The sequence below is a fragment of the Oncorhynchus clarkii genome, chromosome 16, assembly GCF_045791955.1.
Source record: "Oncorhynchus clarkii lewisi isolate Uvic-CL-2024 chromosome 16, UVic_Ocla_1.0, whole genome shotgun sequence".
Taxonomy (NCBI): domain Eukaryota; kingdom Metazoa; phylum Chordata; class Actinopteri; order Salmoniformes; family Salmonidae; genus Oncorhynchus; species Oncorhynchus clarkii.
Genome location: NC_092162.1, coordinates 34,167,848 through 34,189,677, shown reverse-complemented (window position 1 = coordinate 34,189,677; position 21,830 = coordinate 34,167,848). Strand labels below are relative to the sequence as shown.

Genomic DNA, 21,830 nt, shown 5'->3' with positions numbered 1-21,830 from the left:
AAACTAGGTGAATGTTGTGCGTCACTAATTCACAGTAGAGCCATTTGAATGTTAACTTTTTTTTAAATCAAAATGTGTTTTTTGGCAGAAATGCCTTCTGGAACATGTGAACATTCATGTGCCGTATACTGTCTGTAAATAGGAATAACATTTGTTACATTACGAGCCTAGTTGGTTTAGCCACAGAAAAAGTCAGCAACCCTCCCGCTAGCCATGATTGGCTGAGATAATGAGTGGGCTTGACATGCCGAGAGATCGAGTTTTGAAATCAGTATGATAGCTAAGGAGATGGACAAAACGCCTGTCTCCGGATTACATCTTTAAAATAAGGCCAACCATGGCATCCGTGACAGAGAGGGAGAAGCGTCCATCCATGTATACGGACGGGTAAGATTAGCTAGCTACATTTTCAAATATTACATGTTTCTAATTTTGTCAGAAAGTTGTTTTCATTTCAAGTTAAAGTGTACTATTAGCTAGCTAGCTAACGTTAGCTGGCTGGCTTGCTACCTAACGTTACGTGTATAATCTTTGTCGTAATATTATTTGTATCTCAGAGCCATCAGTCTAGTTTGTCTCTCAGACAGTCAGTCTCGTCACATCTGGAGAGGGTAGGCTGCTCCAAACCTACCATGAGGCGCGACTAAATTTGGAACCCTCTCCCAGAGAGCATGTGTGTGTGCGCAAGAGTGCCTGTGTATGCGGAGGAGATAATCAAGGCCAAACTCCCGTGTGTTTTACGTAAGGGTTGGCACTTCAGTTCCAGCTCGACGGGAATGATCCAGCATCCCATTGGCAGACCCATTAAGATGCACACAGTTTATAGGGAAGGCAATAATAGAGACAACACCCCGACTCACAAACAACTCACTAAGCTTAGTGAGCCTGTGGTTTCCAGTTCACAGTGTGGGCCAATTAGTTGCTGAGCCAAACTGGATGATTATCGTAAAACAAAAGTGATTAAGTGCGATGCATGGTGACAATGCTACTTCTGGCTCCTTAATCCTCAATGCACACAGAAATGTTCACAACAGTAGGGCTGCCTATTAAAATGCATTGAAAATGTAGGGATAATTAGAGAATAACTATTGAGCATTAACTATTTTGGATAGGGGGCAGCATTTTCACTTTTGGATCAATAGCGTGCCCAGAGTGAACTGCCTCCTACTCTGTCCCAGATGCTAATATATGCATATTATTATTAGTATTGGATAGAAAACACTCTGAATTTCTAAAACTGTTTGAATGGTGTCTGTGAGTATAACAGAACTCATATGGCAGGTGAAAACCTGAGAAAAATCCAACCAGGAAGTGAGGACATCTGAGGTTTGTAGTTTTTCAAAGCTTGGCCCACCGAATACAGTGTCTATATGGAGTCAAGTTGTACTTCCTACGGCTTCCACTAGATGTCAACCGTCTTTAGAAACTTGAATGAGGATTCTACTATAAAGGAGGGGCTCATGAGACCTGTTTGAGTCAGTGGTTTGGCATAGTGCCTTGGTCTCATGACGCGCGCTCCCGACAGAGTTACCTCTCGTTCCAGTGCTTTTCTTCAGACAAAGGAATTCTCCGGTTGGAACATCATTGATATTTTATGTTAAAAACATTCTAAAGATTGATTCCATACATCGTTTGACATGTTTCTAAAGGACTGTAATGGAACTTTTCGAGTTTTTGTCTGGACGAAGTGCCTGCGCCTCCTGAAGATGGATTACTGGGCTGAACACGTTAACGACAAGTGGCTAAATGATGGACTTTATGGAACTTTATGGAACAAATCAGTAATTTATTGTCGAACTGGGATTCCTGGGAGTGCCTTCTGATGAAGATCATCAAAGGTAAATGAATATTTATGGTGTTATTTCTAGCTTCTGTCGACTCCAAAATGGCGGATATTTCTCTGGCTGGATTGGGCTCTGAGCGCCGTTCTCAGATTATGCTTTTTCCGTAAAGTTTTTTTGAAATCTGGCACAGCGGTTGTATTAAGGAGAAGTCTATCTTTAATTCTGTGAATAACAGTTGTATCTTTTATCAAGGTTTATTATGAGTATTTCTGCAAAATCACCGGATGTTTCAAAACAATCAAAACATTACTTCACGTAACGCGCCAATGTAAACTGAGATTTTTGGATATAAATATGCACATTATCGAACAAAACATACATGTATTGTATAACATGATGTCCTATGGGTGTCATCTGATGAAGATCATCAAAGGTTAGTGATTCATTTTATCTCTATTTCTGCTTTTTGTGACTTCTATCTTTGGCTGGAAAAATGGCTGTGTGGTTTTTTTGACATGGCTATGACCTATCATAATCATATGTTGTGCTTTCGCTGTAAAGCATTTTTAAAATTGGACACGATGGGTAGATTAACGAGGTTTATCTTTAATTTCCTGTATTGGACTTGTTAATGTGTGAAAGTTACATATTTCTAAAAAATATTTTTGAATTTCGCTCACTGCCTTTTCAGCGGAATGTTGTTGAGGGGGTTAGCGGAACGCCTGCCCTAGAAAGGTTAAAGGGAAGGTTCAGCAAATTTACATATGTTTCCTTAAAAAGCAGTCTATGGACAAGGAGTGACAGCAATCCAAACGTTGGTTTTGTTAAACTAGCCACTGCCAAATGGAAACATATCTAAATGTAATTTTTTTCTGGACTGTCCCTTTAAGGCAAACACTTTGGTGTTGTGGAGGCATGTGATTTTGTTTAATGTTTGAGTATCATTTGACTTCAACTTTTCTGGTCTGTATTATTTTAACAATCTTCTTTGGGACATTGGTGTAGCCACACCTTACGACATTATAGTGGAATGCATTTTAGTCATGCCAATGAAGTAAGTTGATGTTTGTAAGAAGCATTTGACTACTGCTCGCTCTTCCTATAATTACAAGACAGACTCCATATTTGACCTTGTGTTTTTTTCCTGTAGGGAATGAATGTACTCTGGGTTTGTTTTTCAACTGTTTCTAACTATCTCTCTCGCTCTCTGCGTGTTTTCAGTGAATGTAACAGTAACAGGGATTCCGTCTTGTCATACACAAGTGTACGTAGCAACAGCTCTTACCTGGGGAGTGATGAGATGGGTTCAGGTAAGAAACCATTAATAAAGTAACGACTAGACAAAGATGTTCAGACCCCTGTAGGCTAAAAAAATATCACGTTGGTTTGCCTTATGTGGAAAAATGTACACAATGTCCCTTCCATCTCTCTCTCTCAGGTGATGAGCTGCCCTGTGACATGAGCATTCCCTCTGACAAGCAGGACAAGCTGCACGGCTGTTTGGAGCACCTTTTCAACCAGGTGCTCCGTCTTTACCGCAACACTATCTTTTCCACAATACTACTTTTACCATTACCTCTGTAATCAGTCAGTAGCAATGCTGTTCTCAATCTTCTCACTCTGTTTTGTAATAAACTGTGTTCACGTGTGTAGTGAAGATACTGTTCTGCACTAATATTATGCGTACACATGTGCACACACACACACCTTTTCCATTAGCCCTCAGAAACATAATGTTAATAGTAATCAGTCTGGTCTACATCTGTAGTGCATTGCCTTGTTGTGCTATCTCTCTATTCTCCTCTTTGTCATCCTGTCTTTCTCGCCCTTTCTCTCCACACACACACACAGACCTGTGTTCCTCCTTGCATCTACTCTTACCGATATCACATGCCCTTTGACCTCTCCCATACTCCCCGAGGGACACCACCATTTTGGCTCCCGTCGATTTCCTGGGCCCTAGTTTCCTCTGGCTGAGAGACTATGACCAGTCTCTGTGTGTTGAAGTCTGACTGGTTGTGACTATGATCTGCAGGTGGACTCCATCACCAGCCTGCTCAAAGGGCCCATCATGACCAAGGCCTGCGAGGAGACCAAGCACTTTCACCCTGACCACACTGAGCCAGGTAGCAGCTACGTTTTGTGTGTGTAAGACATGTCTGAGTATATGTTTGTTTAGAGTTTGTCAGGGTTCACTGAGAATGTGTGTGTGTATAGATGTGTTATACTAAAGAATTCTCATAACATTTATATTGGTAATTAACCAAATCATTGAAACCCCCTGTTTCCGGAGCAGAGTTCCGTCACACTGAAGACTTGATGGTGCACTGTCACATCATCCACAAGAACATCCAGGAGGACCCTTGGAACCTGCCCAGCTCAATTAAGACACTGGTGGAGAGCCTGCAACGATTTGTGGATGGTCAGTAAAACACACATACGTATAACAAATGCACACACCGCAGAAACCCACGTGTAACACACCCATCACGCAAACACAGACACACACACATAGACACTGCAGAAACACATGTGGATCACTCCGGTAATAAAATCCTCCTTGTTCTGTAGATGGGAAGAACCAGGTGCTTCTGGCTCTGCTCAAATGTTCAGGTAAGCCTTGTGTCATATTTAGATGATTGATTGTCTTACTTCTCTGAGGGACCAGACAGATGCAGTATTTATGTCAGTGTTTTGGGTTGAGAGTAATAACGGTTGTCAAAATCCTGTCAACCGTCCGTCTCATGTACCCTCTTTCACTCTTTCTTTTACCCTTCCCTCCTCTCTCTTTCATTGTCTGTCACTGTCATATCCTCTTTCTTTTGCAATTACCCCTCCCTTACCTCTCTTTCTCCAACCTATCTCCCACCTCTTTCCATTATTTTATTATCATTGTGCAACTGGGTACTGGACTTCCTGACGGGCCGCCCCCAGGTGGTGAGGGTAGGTAACAACATCTCCACCCCGCTGATCCTCAACACTGGGGCCCCACAAGGGTGCGTTCTGAGCCCTCTTCTGTACTCCCTGTTCACCCACGACTGCGTGGCCACGCACGCCTCCAACTCAATCATCAAGTTTGCGGACGACACAACAGTGGTAGGCTTGATTACCAACAACGACGAGACGGCCTACAGGGAGGAGGTGAGGGCCCTCGGAGTGTGGTGTCTGTCAGGAAAATAACCTCACACTCAACGTCAACAAAACTAAGGAGATGATTGTGGACTTCAGGAAACAGCAGAGGGAACACCCCCCTATCCACATCGATGGAACAGTAGTGGAGAGGGTAGTAAGTTTTAAGTTCCTCGGCGTACACATCACAAACTGAATTGGTCCACCCACACAGACAGCATCGTGAAGAAGGCGCAGCAGCGCTTCTTCAACCTCAGGAGGCTGAAGAAATTCGGCTTGTCACCAAAAGCACTCTCAAACTTCTACAGATGCACAATCGAGAGCATCCTGTCGGGCTGTATCACCGCCTGGTACGGCAACTGCTCCGCCCACAACCGTAAGGCTCTCCAGAGGGTAGTGAGGTCTGCACAACGCATCACCGGGGACAAACTACCTGCCCTCCAGGACATCTACACCACCCGATGTCACAGGAAGGCCATAAAGATCATCAAGGACAACAACCACCCGAGCCACTGCCTGTTCACCCCGCTATCATCCAGAAGGCGGGGTCAGTACAGGTGCATCAAAGCTGGGACCAAGAGACTGAAAAACAGCTTCTATCTCAAGGCCATCAGACTGTTAAACAGCCACCACTAACATTGAGTGGCTGCTGCCAACACACTGACTCAACTCCAGCCACTTTAATAATGGGAATTGATGTAAAATATCACTAGACACTTTAAACAATGCTACTTAATGTTTACATACCCTACATTATTTATCTCATATGTATACGTGTATACGTATATACTGTACTCTATATCATCTACTGCATCTTTATGTAATACATGTATCACTAGCCACTTTAAACTATGACACTTTGTGTACATACTCATCTCATATGTATATACTGCACTCAATACCATCTACTGTATCTTGTCTATGCCGCTCTGTACCATCACTCATTCATATATCTTTATGTACATATTCTTTATCCCTTTACACTTGTGTGTGTGTGTATAAGGTAGTAGTTTTGAAATTGTTAGTTAGATTACTCGTTGGTTATTACTGCATTGTCGGAACTAGAAGCACAAGCATTTCGCTACACTTGCATTAACATCTGCTAACCATGTGTATGTGACAAATAAAATTTGATTTGATTATATTCCTCTCTCTCTCTCAACCCCACCCCTCCGCCTGTCTAATGACTTGCATAGTCCCCTACCTTCCATATGGTTTGTATGTTGCTGTTTTTGAAATGTCCTGTGAAGAGTGTATATGTGAAAACCGACAATTAACAGACAAGTATTTACTCCTCTCTTCCACTCCTCTCGGCCCCAGACACGGCTCTGCAGCTGCAGCGGGACGTGATCTTCTGCCAGAGTGCGGTGAGCGCTGTGTGCACACTGGCCGAGCAGCTCCTGGCGGCGCTGCGGGCGCACTTCAACAACGCTGGCGAGTACGAGGAAGACTGCAAGGACACGAGCCGTAAGTGGCTGGAGCAGGCGGCTGCCATCGGCGTGCTGCTCAACTTCCAGGCAACGCTGACGCCCCACGTGGTAAGAGCCGGTACTGTGGTGGAAGAATATCTGGATACTTTGAAGAATAACCAAATACTGTAAAAGAACACGCATCAGAATGAATAGGCTCTGATTATTAAGAGAACACGTTAAACACTAATGCTGTATGATTTATTTCCCTTTCGACTCAGCAGACCGGAGTCAAATACTTAACTTGAGCTTGATTTAGTTTGACCAGTAAGTATTTTATTTAGACATGTAGCTAGCTAGCTAAACATTGAACCATAATCCAACTCATAACGTTACTACCATGCATGAATCTGCAGGTAGCTAATGCTAACCAACTAGGTTCAATGTTAGCCTAAAGTTAGCTAGCTAGCTATCACTAGCAATGCAAATGGCTTTCTGAGATACTAATAATATTACTATACAGGTCATACACGTAATGTTAGCTGGTGAGCCAGCCAGCTAACGTTAGCTAGCTAACAGTAGGCTTAATAACTTGCAATGAAAACAACTTTCTGAAGAAATTTAAAATGTATAATATCTGAAAATGAAGCAAGCTAGACTATCTTACCCATGTACATGGATGAACACTTCTCCCTCTCTGTCACGGATGCCATGGTTGCCCTTAGTTTGAAGATGTAATCCGGAGACAGGAGTTTTATACAACAACCTATGTGTTCCCTTTTTGATTTTCTCCACATATTTGCAAACAAACGGCAGATTTTTCTCCATCTCCTTAGATATCATACTCTGCTTCCACAGAGCATTCCACAGATTTCAAAACTCCATCAAATTCTTCCGTGACAAGAACACTGTTGATCTGGGATCAATGAAAATGTTTTTTACCTAAATCAGGAATTTTCTCATTGTCTGATTTATTTTCAGAGTCAGCATGGCATGATCGTCCTCCAGAAAGTGGAGAGCATTAGCAACACTTTTGCAGTACTTTGTGATTATTATTTTTTTAAGCAGTGTTTGAAAGGATTACCTACACATACTGAGCAGCTCATGTTATTGACAGCTGCTCATGCATGCTACCAATCCGAACTCATGTCTCGGCATGTCCATCCCATCCATTATCTCAGCCAATCATGGCTAGCAGGAAGGCCCTGTCTATTTCTGTAGCTAAACCAACTAGGCTCGTAATTTAACAATTTGATTTATAGATGGCATAGAAGTTTGTTATTAACGCACATGAACATTCACATGTTCCAGAAGGCATTTCTGTCAAAAAAAAACACATTTTGATCAAATATATGTTTATGTTCAAATGCCTCTCCTGTGAAGTAGTGACGTGTGACATATGCCTAGTTTCCTGAAACGAGTCACATATTCAGTATTAGCCTCAGAATATGAGTGCTAATCTAGGATCAGGTCCCTTCTGTCCATATAATCTTATTCATTTTGATCTAAAAGGCTAAACTAATTCAAGCTCCGCACTCCTACTCTGAGACGCTTTCTGAATATGGTCCCTGGCCTGTTAGCTGAGATTTGTGTCTTCTCTCTGCTGTGTAGAAGGAGGAGAGGACAATGCTGGAGGATACCCAGGCAGCCCTGTTGGACCTGGACAAAGTCACCGTGTTCTTCCGCCAGCTGGAAGATGAATGCCTGGTTGTAAGTAAGTAGACCCTTTCCCATGGCAATGGTGGCCAGTTTAAAGAGTTGTGACTTGTGTTTACGCATGGTGGAGGAAGACACACACGACCTGTGCATCCCCAACATGTCCCTTTTCACTAACTGTAATATGGTTAGCCGAGATTGCTGTGTTTAGCACATCAGATGCATTTCCCATTTACGGGGAGAAAGCCACAGATAAAATGGGGAGGTACTATTCTTACTGCTCAACAGTAAGCATAACACACACACAATACAAAATACCTCTTTGGAAAATGGGCCCAGTTTAGCAGTACGGCGCGGTCTAGCTAACTAGCACCAGCACATCGTAGCTGCCGTTGCTTAGGCAGACAGTTTGTGGAGGCGATAAGCTCATCTGACAGTATTGATTTGATAAAAGCCTGTTCAGTAACCCCCCTGAACTCTCGGTTTAGTAGAGCCATTTGTAAACATTATGAAGGCGGAGGATTCCATAAAAGTCTAAAACCCAATCCCAAAGGATTACAGGTGGATGGTCTTCAGAAGGTCTGCTAACCTCACAGGAGTTGTGTTGTTCCTAGGGATGATTAAGTAATATAGTTTATCTGTTGCAGAGTTTACTACACTGAATACCGATATTGTCATATGCAACATAGTAGTAGCTATGAACAAGTTTACACGAAGTAACCAATAGTGCTGTATTTGAGGAAAATGTACTTACTATGACTGTGATGTGGTTGTCTCACCTAGCTTAAGATGGCTACTCTAACTGTAAGTTGCTCTATGAAGGAGTGTCTGCTAAATGACTCAAATGTAAATGTAAGGCCAATAAGGACAATCAGTAAGCCAATGGGTAATTGAAGGGAAAAATACCCCCATAACTAACCTCCCCTTGGGGTCAAATGTGAAAGCTCAGCGGATTTCTGTGAAGCGTGTGGGTTTTTTCCCCCAGACACGCCGGTGTGTTACCACGTGGAGGGCAACCGGCAGGCCCTGAGGGTCACCATGTACCTGGACAGCTGCCACTTCAGTGAGCTCCCCACGCGCCTGCAGAATGGGGGCAGCCTCAAACTGCACACTGTACTCTTCACCAGCGGTGAGTAGGAAAAGAACAGCCCGCTAGTCCAAAATTTTGCTGAACTCCGTTGAGTCGAGTCAATTTGAATTATCATCAAATCAAAGTTAGCTGAATTCAATTGAGTTGATTCTAATCATCATCAAAACAAAGTTGGCTGAATTAGAGCCCAGGCGGTGGTCATCAAAACCTCATTGAGTCACAGTTTAATGAATTGAATTGGAGTCGAGTCAAATGGCATTGGATTTAATTTTATGAAATGCACTAGAGCACATATGTCAGAGTCAAGGCCCGCGGGCCACATCCGGCCCGCAAGAAGGTTTTTTACGGCCCCTGGGATGATCTTGATTTATTATTAGAACCGGCCCGCAGCAAGCCGGCAGCCCGCAGATCTTTTACACGCACCAATACTACATTTCCCACAATGCAAAGGTGACGCACCGAGCAGTAGGCTGCTTCATTTCAATATTTATTGGCACAGCAGTCGTCAGCATCACAGTAAAATTAACTTTCAGATACCCATCAAAAATGGCAAAACGGAAGGTGGATACTGAGAACCGGGGGTTTCAAACAAGGTGGGAGTCGGAGTATATGTTCACGAAGGTAGCTGGAAAACCTGTGTGTCTTCTGTGTGGAGAAAGTGTGGCGGTACTGAAAGAGTATAATCTGAGACGACATTATGAAACGAAACACGCGGACAAAAACAAGAATATGGACATGGAACAAAGGCTACAAAAGGCAGAGGAATTAAAACGAGGCCTCAAATCTCGACAGGCTCTGTTCAAAAAAGCCAAATCACAAGGCCAGGCTGCTGTCAAGGCCAGTTTTATTTTGGCAGAAGAGATCGCTAAATCAGCCCGGCCATTTACGGAGGGGGATTTCATCAAAAACTGCATGATTAAAGTTTGTGACGAAGTTTGCCCAGAAAAAAGGCAACTCTTTTTAAATGTGAGTCTGAGCAGAAACACCATTGCCGAGAGAGTAGACCAGTTGTCCATCAATCTAAAAGAGCAGCTTGTGAAAAAGGGAAAAGATTTTATTGCATATTCCTTGGCTGTGGATGAGAGCACCGACATTTCTGACATTGCCCAGTTGTCAATTTTCATCCGCGGAGTGGACTCCAACCTAAGCGTGACAGAGGAGTTTTTGGCTTTACGTCCTATGCATGGCACAACTACGGGGCATGATTTGTATGAAGAGGTGTCAAGATGTGTAAATGAGATGGAGCTGCCTTGGGAAAAACTCGTGGGTTTGACAACCGACGGAGCACCTGCGATGTGTGGACACAGGAGCGGACTGGTGGCGAAGATACGGGAAAAGATGCAAGAGGAAAACGCGACAGGTGAGCTGACAGCTTATCATTGTATCATACACCAGGAAGCGTTGTGCGGTAAAGCCTTGAAAATGGAGCATGTAATGAGCATCATCACGCGCACAGTTAACTTTATCAGAGCCAAAGGTTTGAATCACCGCCAGTTCAAGGCATTTCTGACGGAGTTAGAAACGGAGCATGGTGATTTGCCTTATCACACAGAGGTGCGATGGCTAAGCCAGGGAAAGGTGCTTCAAAGATGTTTCGAGCTTCGTGAGGAGATTTGTCTGTTCTTGGACAGCAAAGGGAAAGACACAACACAACTCCGAGACGAAATGTTTCTGTGTGAAATGGCTTTTCTGTGTGACATTACGAGTCATCTGAATGCAATAAACTTGCAGCTGCAGGGTCGGGATCGTGTCATCTCTGATATGTACAGTACAGTGAAGGCATTTAAAACCAAACTGACTCTGTGGGAGACGCAGATGCGGAAAGAAAATTTGAGCCACTTTCCCAGCTGCCAGACCATGAAAGAGAAGCTCTCTACCAGTGCGTTCCCGAGCACACAGTTGGCTGATAAAATAGGTATGCTTGCCGCTGACTTTCGACGCCGATTTGCTGACTTTGAAGCACAAAAAAGCAGGTTGGAACTGCTCGGTAACCCATTTGCTGTTGACGTGGAAAGCTCACCACCAAACCTCCAAATGGAGTTGATTGACCTCCAATGCAATGATGCACTGAGGGCAAAATATGCGGCAGTGGGTGCTGCGGAGTTCGCCCGTTTCCTCCCCGGCACAATGCCCCAGCTGCGCATCCAGGCTGCTCAAACGTTGTCTATGTTTGGCAGCACATACCTGTGTGAACAACTGTTTTCTTTGATGAACCTGAACAAAACATCACACAGAAGTCGACTTACTGCTGAACACCTCCACTCAATTCTGAGGATTTCTTCAGCTCAGAGCCTTACCCCGAACATTGATGAACTTGTGGAAAAGATGGGACACCACCAAGTATCACCCTCAACCTCAAACAAGTGAACATTACTGTGCAATCACATATTTAGAGTTTTTACTCAGTTCAAGTTTAAAAGTTAAAATTTAATATTTGTTTTCACTGCATGTTACTTCTCCTTAAACAAAGTGTTGTTTTTGATTAATAGATTTTTGCACTTTATTTTTTTGTATTTCAATCCAATTATATTTTAAAAATATTTCAGTTGAGTGGATGATAGAAAATTGCTATTATTGTTTTTTCTTTGAAGTAAATTTAGCCCACTTTTGCTAAAATAGAAAATATAGTCTACTGATGGTGCCTTGAATACCGGTTTCTTTCATTTAATGTTCATGTTATGGGGATATTTATATAAAGGAAATTTGTCTTTTGTGTCTGTTGAAAATTAAAGATTACTGACAGAGCCATAAGAAAATATTGCTTTATTTATCTGATCATATTGTAATATATTTGTTAGGTTTTCAGTAGGTTCAATTAGGTTCACTAGACTATATGCGTCATTTAAAAAATTTTCAATGAACATTCGAACAGTCCGGCCCTCGTCTTGTAGCTGATTTTTTTATTTGGCCCTCCGTCCATTTGACTTTGACACCCCTGCACTAGAGGCACCTTCAGGAAATATGTTGCAGGTCCATAGATACAGACTTTCACAATGCAGAAGTATAATTAAGCAATGAGGCCCGAGGGGGTGTGGTATATGGCCAATATAACAGGGCTAAGGGCTGTTGTTATGCACGACGCAAAGCCGGAGTGCTTGGATACAGCCCTTAGCCGTGGTATATTGGCCATATACCACAACCCCCCAAGGGGCCTTATTGCTATTATAAACTGGTTAGCAATGTAATTAGAAGAGTAAAAATACATGTTTTGTCATACCTGTGGTATGCAGTCTGATATAGCACAGCTCTCAGCCAATCAGCATTCAGGGCTCAAACCACACAGTTTATAATGCCTATCAATTTGCTATAATCTTAAATATGTACCCAGTTTTAAAGAGACGGTAGCAATTAGATGTATAGAACATTTACCTATAACATTAGCCTGGATAAGTCATGGCAGGCACCCTATTCCCTAATATTCCCTAATACTATAATACATACTAAATAAGAATGTAGGGAATATATGTATATGAATATATGTAGAATATAGGGAATAGGTTGTCTACACTGACCATGTGTGGGACCCAAATGGCTCCCTATTTAGTGGCCAAAAGGAATGTATTATTTAGGGAGTAGGGTGCCATTTGGGATGCAGGCCACGTGTCTATAATAATCAAGTTCAACAGAGGTATTTTACTCAGTATCTCTAAATCCCTTTCTCCTTACTGATTAGATCAGGGGTTCTTAAACTTTTTCTGCCAGGGACCCAAATGTGAAGTTATGTTTTTCCTGGGACCCAAGCTTAGGAAAACATGCAACTATACATAAATATCGCTACATTTCATTGCCCTTATGCCTAAAACAAATGCAATATAGACAAAAACAAATAACAATGAAATTAAATATCCATATAAATATCTACAGTTGAAGTCGGAAGTTTACACACACTTTTGTTGGAGTCATTAAAACTTGTTTTACAATCACTCCACAAATTTCTTGTTAACAAACTATAGTTTTGCCAAGTCGGTTAGGACATCTACTTTGTGCATGACACAAGTCATTTTTCCAACAATTGTTTACAGACAGATTATTTAACTTATAAATCACTGTATCACAATTCCAGTGGGTCAGAAGTTTACATACACTAAGTTGACTGTGCCTTTAAAACAGCTTGGAAAATTCCAGAAAATGATGTCATGGCTTTAGAAGCTTCTGATAGGCTAATTGACATAATTTGAGTCAATTGGAGGTGTACCTGTGGATGTTTTTCAAGGCCTACCTTCAAACTCAGTGCCTTTTTGCTTGATATCATGGGAAAATCAAAAAGAAATCAGCCAAGAAATCAGGAAAATAAGTTGTAGACCTCCACAAGTCTGGTTCATCCTTGGGAGCAATTTCCAAACACCTGAAAGTACCGCATTCATCTGTACAAACAATAGTATGCAAGTATAAACACCATGGGACCACGCAGCCATCATACCGCTCAGGAAGGAGACGTGTTCTGTCTCCTAGAGATGAACGTACGTTGGTGTGAAAAGTGCAAATCAATCCCAGAACAGCAGCAAAGGACCTTGTGAAGATGCTGGAGGAAACAGGTACAAAAGTATCTATATCCACAGTAAAGCGAGTCCTATATCGACCTGAAAGGCCGCTCAGCAGACTACGGTTTGCAACTGCAATGGGTACAAAGATCGTACTTTTTGGAGAAATGTCTTCTGGTCTGATGAAACAAGTATAGAACTGTTTGGCCATAATGACCATCGTTATGTTTGGAGGAAAAAGGGGGATGCTTGCAAGCCGAAGAATACCATCCCAAACGTGAAGCACAGGGGTGGCAGCATCATGTTGTGCGTGTGCTTTGCTGCAGGAGGGACTGGTGCACTTCACAAAATAGATGGCATCCTGACGATGTACAATTATGTAGATATATTGAAGCAACATCTCAAGACATCAGTTAAAGCTTGTTCGCAAATGGGTCTTCCAAATGCACAATGACCCCAATCATACTTTGTAAGTTGTGGAAAAATGGCTTAAGGACAACAAAGTCAAGGTATTGGAGTGTCCATCACAAAGACCTGACCTCAATCCTATAGAACATTTGTGGGCAGAACTGAAAAGGCGTGTGCAAGCAAGGAGGCCTACAAACCTGATTTACTTACACCAGCTCTGTCAGGAGGAATGGGCCAAAATTCACCCAATTTATTGTGGGAAGCTTGTGGAAGGCTACCCAAAATGTTTGACCCAAGTTAAACAATTTAAAGGCAATGCTACCAAATACTAATTAAGTGTATGTAAACTTCTGACCCACTGGGAATGTGATGAAAGAAATAAAAGCTGAAATATCTCTCTACTATTATTCTTACATTTCACATTCTTAAAATAAAGTGGTGATCCTAACTGACCTAAGAGAGGGAATTTTTTACTAGGATTAAATGTCAGGAATTGTGAAAAACTGAGTTCAAATGTATTTGGCTAAGGTGTATGTAAACTTCCGACTTCAACTGTATGAATGTTTATTTTCCCCCATTTAAAACACTCTTACATATCTGTCTAGGTTGGATCTGTTGCTATTAAAATACAATAAATAATTTTAATTCTGAACTGGAATAAACAGATTGATTACATCACACAGATGTAGACCAGAAAACACACCCAGTCCTAATGAGAGCAGGTCTATTCTGGCCTCTGTTTTTAACAACACTGAGGTCATGCTCAGCCTTGAAACTGTTCCTGTACTTGTTTTTTAAGTACGTCAGAGTTGAGAACTCTGACTCACAATAGGTATGTGGTGCCAAACTGGACCAGAACATCTACTGCTTTCTCAGTCAGGCAGGAGACCGCTTCCTGCTGAAGATGAGCAACCCAGAACTGTGTGAATGTGTTATCAGACAGGCAGGAGACCGCTTCCTGCTGTAGATGAGCAACCCAGAACTGTGAGTGTGTTTACCTCAAAAAGCATCTTGCTTCAATCAGTTTATTCCAGTTCAGAATAACAATTATTATTGAATTTTAACAGAAGCAGTTCTAACCTAGACTAGTTTTCAACAGTAATTTATACAGTAAGGCCTGGTCATTTCTACAGTAAGATGTACAGTAGGCCTGGTCATTTCTACAGTAAGATGTACAGTAGGCCTGGTCATTTCTACAGTAAGATGTACAGTAGGCCTGGTCATTTCTACAGTAAGATGTACAGTAGGCCTGGTCATTTCTACAGTAAGATGTACAGTAGGCCTGGTTATTTCTACAGTAAGATGTACAGTAGGCCTGGTTATTTCTACAGTAAGATGTACAGTAGGCCTGGTCATTTCTACAGTAAGATGTACTATTACTTAGGGTTGCACCATCAGTAGCTAGCTTGCTTTGGCAAATGTTAGCTATTATCTGTTGTTTGAAAGAGAAATTCACATCTACCACTATGAGAGTTAGTTAGTACTCCCTTATTACTGCTGATCATCACCGGTTATAAAATGACAACAGTGCCTTGCTAGCTGACTTACTTTTCCACTGTTGAAGCCCTGTTTTCTGAAGCATGCTGCCCTGTTCTGAAAGACCTCCCTGGGTTTACCATCATGCTGTGGCTGTTTGGTCAGGACCTGTCGTTTTATTAATTTCTTCTTTATGCGAGTCTCATTACTAAGCACTTCCACACACAAAACACCATTGTGGACGCTCCTCATTGTAAGTTTGTATTTAAGAGAGAGAAACTCATCGCTGTATATGCGTTTTATGACAATTGAGCTCAGTCAGAATTTGTGGGTAGCATGAGTCCATTTGATGACAATGGTGAGTGGAAATGACAAGTCAGTGGCTGACAGCGGATCATCTGTTGCCTGAACGACAGCGCTGCATCGTGTGTGTTGTAAGTCGCGGGTTAGATGCTTATATGTAATGTTCTAGTTACAATGCAAGCGTGAAAGTTCCTATAGTCACAAACAAAATACTAATGTTGGGGTATTTCTTATGTAATTGCCATTTACTGTGTCATAACTACCATTTGAATAACGTACTATGACGTAAAACCAGGAAATGTATTCTGTGCCTACTTATCTACTTCCTCTTCGCTATTATTTCACTGCAGTGTCCTTTCGACCTTTGTTGAGTCCATATAAATGGCTGGAATTATGCTGGATTCTCTGTGCTAGGGAACCATTCATTTTCTATCCACATGTGCCAATTGGGACAATAACCCTACAGGGAGGCTCACATTGTTCAGTGGCTGCAAAGCACAAGCCTGTAATGTAATACCATTCTGCAGTCGGAGACCTAGAGAACTAGGTCTAAATTGGGTGTCGTCGCCACCTACAGGCCACTCGTATTGATTACAGTTTTGTGTTCAGTGGTCTTATTCAGCTGTCAGAGTATAAACTTGTACATTTTATCCATTATAAAATAATATTAGCAATGTGTCTGTCTGTCTAGGTGCGTGTGTGTGCTTTTCTGTGTATGTATCTGTGTTTGCCTGCCTGAAAGACTATGTGCTTGCCTGCATGTACTGCATTTTTACTGTGTTATATCTGTTCCTGGGTCAGCCCTGGAGAGGCCAGAGGGAGTGTCCGAGCAAGACTACGTGTCCATAGAAGAGTTCCAGCAACGCACCAACGCCGTCGCACTGGAAAGGGTCAAAGCCTACTACCGAAAACTCAGGTAGCAACCCACACACTTTCTATTGTGTTATACAGTATGTGTTGTACTACCCACTGTGTTGTACTACCCACTGTGTTGTACTACCCACTGTGTTGTACTACCCACTGTGTTGTACTACCCACTGTGTTGTACTACCCACTGTGTTGTAGTACCCACTGTGTTGTGGTACTTCCCACTGTGTTGTGGTACTTCCCACTGTGTTGTGGTACTTCCCACTGTGTTGTGGTACTTCCCACTGTGTTGTGGTACTTCCCACTGTGTTGTAGTACCCACTGTGTTGTGGTACCCACTGTGTTGTAGTACCCACTGTGTTGTAGTACCCAATGTGTTGTAGTACCCAATGTGTTGTAGTACCCACTGTTGTAGTACCCACTGTGTTGTAGTACCCACTGTGTTGTGGTACCCACTGTGTTGTGGTACCCATTGTTGTGGTACCCACTGTGTTGTACTACCCACTGTGTTGTACTTCCCACTGTGTTGTACTACCCACTGTGTTGTACTACCCACTGTGTTGTACTACACACTGTGTTGTGGTACCCACTGTGTTGTGGTACCCACTGTGTTGTGGTACCCACTGTGTTGTGGTACCCACTGTGTTGTACTTCCCACTGTGTTGTAGTACCCACTGTGTTGTAGTACCCACTGTGTTGTACTACCCACTGTGTTGTAGTACCCACTGTGTTGTACTTCCCACTGTGTTGTACTACCCACTGTGTTGTACTTCCCACTGTGTTGTACTTCCCACTGTGTTGTAGTACCCACTGTGTTGTACTACCCACTGTGTTGTACTACCCACTGTGTTGTACTACCCACTGTGTTGTACTACCCACTGTGTTGTGGTACCCACTGTGTTGTACTTCCCACTGTGTTGTACTTCCCACTGTGTTGTACTTCCCACTGTGTTGTACTTCCCACTGTGTTGTACTACCCACTGTGTTGTACTACCCACTTGCATAAAGGGGTGTTCTTTTGCTGATTAGTTTGACTACTGTATTAGCTTTAGAAGGTGGATGACGTTTGTTGATGTGAAGTTTTTACAGGAAATAGAGAAAATTGAGAATATCAATGGATGAATTAATTGTTCAATAGCAGTCATATTGAATGATGACTTGAGCAAATGGTAGACCCTGGCCGTGACCACACTCTCCGAGGGTTTCTCAGGGAGAGTGAGATATGCAAAACACACATTTCTAATTCATACATGTGTATTAACAAACACTTGTACATGTGTGAAATAGGGCAAATATAATAACGACAACTGTTATTATTATTATTAATTATTATAACCCTTTACTGTGTTCTTACAGGGCTTTTTACCTGGAGAAGTCAAATCTTCCCACCGACTCCAACACCACAGCTAAGAAGATAGACCAGGTAAACAGAAATCAAAACTACTTTTTGTTTACAAACAAGATCAGGGGCAGTACTTTTGACCGGAAAGGAAAGTTAGAGTACTTATTTTAGTAGTCTTTACCCCTAAATCCCCTGTCTTCTGCCCCCCCCCCCCCTCCTACCCAGCTCCTAAGACCCCTCAACACTCTGGACGACCTGTGTCGTCTGATGCAGTCATATGTCAACGTGCATCCCAATGCCGCAGGCCACCCCTCTGGCGTCAGCGTTCTGTGTGTGTCCTCCGAGCTGTGCAACCGCCTGGGCGCCTGCCATATCACCATGTGTGCTACTGGCATGCAAAGGTCTGTCGTATGACCTTGAAAGTGATGTGATAGTACTGCCAGTTAGCGTCAGCTGGAGCAAACACTCATGCACATCTATGTGTTGCTATGTCAGGTGTAGTACTTAGACATGCACTACGTACAGTATGCTTTACCCCTTTAAAACAGTGTATTTTCAACTCCTTGCCATTAGGTAATCATAACACAGTCAAAACACCTTTGACCTGCTGAATTCTGACCTTTGTGTTGAGCAGGTGCACCCTGAGCGTGACCCTTGATCAGGCTATGATCCTGGCGCGGAACCACGGCCTCATGCCCCGCTGCATCATGCAGACCATGGACATCATGCGCAAACAGGTGCCCTAACTACACCCTTTTTACATGCCTAGCAACAGATTTAAGTTCTGGGTCATATTCATTAGGGTACACAGTAGCAAAACATTTAGCGAAGGTGCCTAATGAATACAGCCCACATCTCTCTCTATCCCCTTGCTAATCTTTAACGACCAGTGGCTCAAAAATGGAAACGGAATATGAAAGGAAGCAACTTAGCATGACTAAAAAAGTACTTTACTGACAAACAATAATCTACTGTACTTTGAACGTGGGCTTTGAGCTGAATTATAAGACATTCACTACATACTGTACAGTACATCAGGACAACGATGCAGTGGGATGGGTAAATTAAGTTTGAATGTAGTCTTTCCCCGATAGGTGTGGGTCGCTCTCAACCTAAAGACATTAGGTAGAAATATAACTTTGAGTACACTTTCTGAGCAGCAGATTTGGGTACAGTAGCTGCAACCCTGTGGGCACTTGTCAGTCTAAATATGTAAACATTGTGTAACCCTCTTCTCTCTGATAGGGCACCAGGGTAGAGATTTCTGCTAAAAACCTCAAAGTGATGGACCAGATGCCGCTCGCAGCCCCAAGGTATAGACAACAGGAATGAGTTCAATCTTAAGCCTTGTTCACATTGCCAGGTTGAAGTGACTCGAATCCAATTTCTGATTCGAATCTGTTCATTTTTCTGTAGTCTGAACAGTCAAAAAGCACGTGTGAATGGTCAAATCTGATTTGTTTGCCCTCAAGTGGTTTTTAGACTGTTATTTTGCATATCTTAGCTTGCTTGCTACTCTGTTGACAGTTTGACAAGTACATATGGTAGCTAACCAGTTTGTTAATTGTTCACAAACAAATTAGTGAACATTTTAGAAAGCTAAACAGTTACCTAGCTAGCGAAGTAGGCAAAAAGGACTTGTTTTGAAAGTTGGATCATCTTGTCCTTTGAGGCTTTGAAAGTGTTCTTCCACTATGATTTTGAACATTCAAAGTAACTGGGAAATGTCCATGGCAGGCATTGTTGTCACCTTCGCCTACTACATAACTTCTGAGTGATAGCAAGCACGAGCACCAATCAACCTACACCATTACACACACACCTGTCATTACTATGACAACTAGCGTAGCCATGTCAGGACTGCTGGTCACTTGTAACTTGCTGTTTGGACAGTCAGTATTCCAAAACGGATTTGAAAAACAAAATTGATTTGAGCATTAAGGCCTGCAGTGTGAACAAGGCTTTAGTTACACAGTACTAGCCTGGGTTCAAATCCTTTCATGCTGTGGGATTCTGCAAGATGGCACAAACACATCTGGAACCAGGCTACACAAATATCAGATCTTCAAATAATGTTCAACCATTTTTACTTCCCACAGGCTCTTCAAGTTGTGTCTGCCACCCGAAGACGGAGATCTATAAGAGACTAAGCATCGCTGTGTTTTTATTCCGCTCTGCTCATTTATTTAGCCAAGATGGTCCACTCAGTAACAATTGTCAGTGTTTTCCAGGGAGTCCTGGGTTCCATAGAATCAATAAAAACATATACAGCATACCCATACAAAAGCACATCAAAAATCACGCGGTAGCATACATACAAAACAATGCTCACATTACAGCTATGTGTACTGCTCTTTTGAAGGCTGACATACAAAAGCACATCAAAAATCACAGCATGCACAGAAGCACACACATCATACGCGGTAGCATACATACAAAACAATGCTCACATTACAGCTATGTGTACTGCTCTTTTGAAGGCTGACATGCTAGCTAGCTCTCGTGTGGATCAGTCAAGCTTGTTCCAGAGCAATGGTCCAAAGAACTGCAGACTGCCTTGAAAGGCCATATTTTTCGCTAATGGTTGTGCCAGTAGATGTGGGTCCCATTGGTCAGAGGCTTTGACTGCTGCTCTGGTGTGCCCCCGGAGGATGGGTGGAGACTCCCACCTGAACAGGTCTGACATGTATTCAGGCAGTCTGTGATGTGTGTCGTTGAAAACAGTCACTGGGGTGTTGTAATGGATCATGACCGTCAGTGGTTCGATTGCAGCTTTTTACAGAAGAAACTCTGTTTTTACGTGTTCCCTCCGTGAATGCCCAGTCATGATACCAGCAGCCCTGTTGATGATACGCTGTAGCCGGTTAAGACCTGTCTTATTGTCCTGATGTAGGGTGGGAAGCGATACTGTGGCACAGTAGTCCAGGTGAGTTGTTATGGTGTGGTAAATTGTCAGAATGATGTCCTTGGAAACAAAGTCCCTTGCTCTTTTTAGCCCAGACAGTAGTTTCCCTGTGACCAGGCTGGCGTGTTCAGTCCAGTGTAGGTGTGGGTCCAAGTTTACAAGTTCATACGTGTTTTGTCCATCTGTTATTGTGGTACTTTTGCCTGTGTATCTCAGCTTTTGTGGGTTGCCAAACAGCATTGCCTTGGTTTTCTGAGGGTGTAGGGAGAGCTTGTTGTCAGCAAACCAAGCTGCTGCCCTCTTGATGTCGTTTGACACTGACTCCTCACTCTCCCTTGTGGTATTTGCTGAGTAGTAAAGGACTGTGTAATCTGCATATACAGTACATTCTGAAAGTATTCAGACCCCTTGACCTTATTCTAAAATAGATTAAATATTTTTTTGCCTCATCAATCTACATACCCCATAATGAAAAAGCAAACGTTTTTTTAGATGTTTGAAAATGTATAAAAAAAATTAAAAAACATACCTTATTGACATAAGTATTCAGACCCTTTGCTATGAGACTCAAAATGTTATTTTATTTTATCTTTATTTAACTAGGCAAGTCAGTTAAGAACATATTCTTATTTTCATTGACGGCCTAGGAACAGTGGGTTAACTGCCTGTTCAGGGGCAGAACGACAGATTTGTACCTTGTCAGCTCGGGGGTTTGAACTTGCAACCTTCCGGTTACTAGTCCAACACTCTAACCACTAGGCTACCCTAGGCTACCCTGCCGCCCCAAAATTGAGCTCAGGTGCATCCTGTTTCCATTGACCATCCTTGAGATGTTTTCTATAACTTGATTGGAGTCCACCTGTGTTAAGTTCAATTAATTGGACATGATTTGGAAAGCCACACACCTGCCTATAAGAAGGTTGCACAGTTGACAGTGCATGTCAGAGCAAAAACCAAGCCATGAGGTCGAAGGAATTGTC

General features: G+C 42.5%; 1 protein-coding gene across 1 annotated transcript in view; it reads left to right on the top strand.

Moving 5' to 3' along the window:
• The window catches only part of LOC139368344 (phosphatidylinositol 3,4,5-trisphosphate-dependent Rac exchanger 1 protein-like), a 141,272-nt gene extending 120,005 nt beyond the window's left edge, over positions 1-21,267 (top strand). The window contains exons 27-40 of the mRNA XM_071107108.1: positions 3,006-3,094; positions 3,223-3,305; positions 3,820-3,910; positions 4,081-4,206; positions 4,356-4,397; positions 6,234-6,451; positions 7,934-8,036; positions 8,964-9,107; positions 16,538-16,652; positions 17,960-18,026; positions 18,171-18,346; positions 18,580-18,682; positions 19,191-19,258; positions 20,045-21,267. Of these exons, the coding sequence (XP_070963209.1) occupies positions 3,006-3,094; positions 3,223-3,305; positions 3,820-3,910; positions 4,081-4,206; positions 4,356-4,397; positions 6,234-6,451; positions 7,934-8,036; positions 8,964-9,107; positions 16,538-16,652; positions 17,960-18,026; positions 18,171-18,346; positions 18,580-18,682; positions 19,191-19,258; positions 20,045-20,087 (1,468 nt within the window). The 3' untranslated portion in view covers positions 20,088-21,267. The remainder of the gene's footprint in view (positions 1-3,005; positions 3,095-3,222; positions 3,306-3,819; positions 3,911-4,080; positions 4,207-4,355; positions 4,398-6,233; positions 6,452-7,933; positions 8,037-8,963; positions 9,108-16,537; positions 16,653-17,959; positions 18,027-18,170; positions 18,347-18,579; positions 18,683-19,190; positions 19,259-20,044) is intronic.
• Positions 21,268-21,830: the final 563 nt, after the last annotated feature.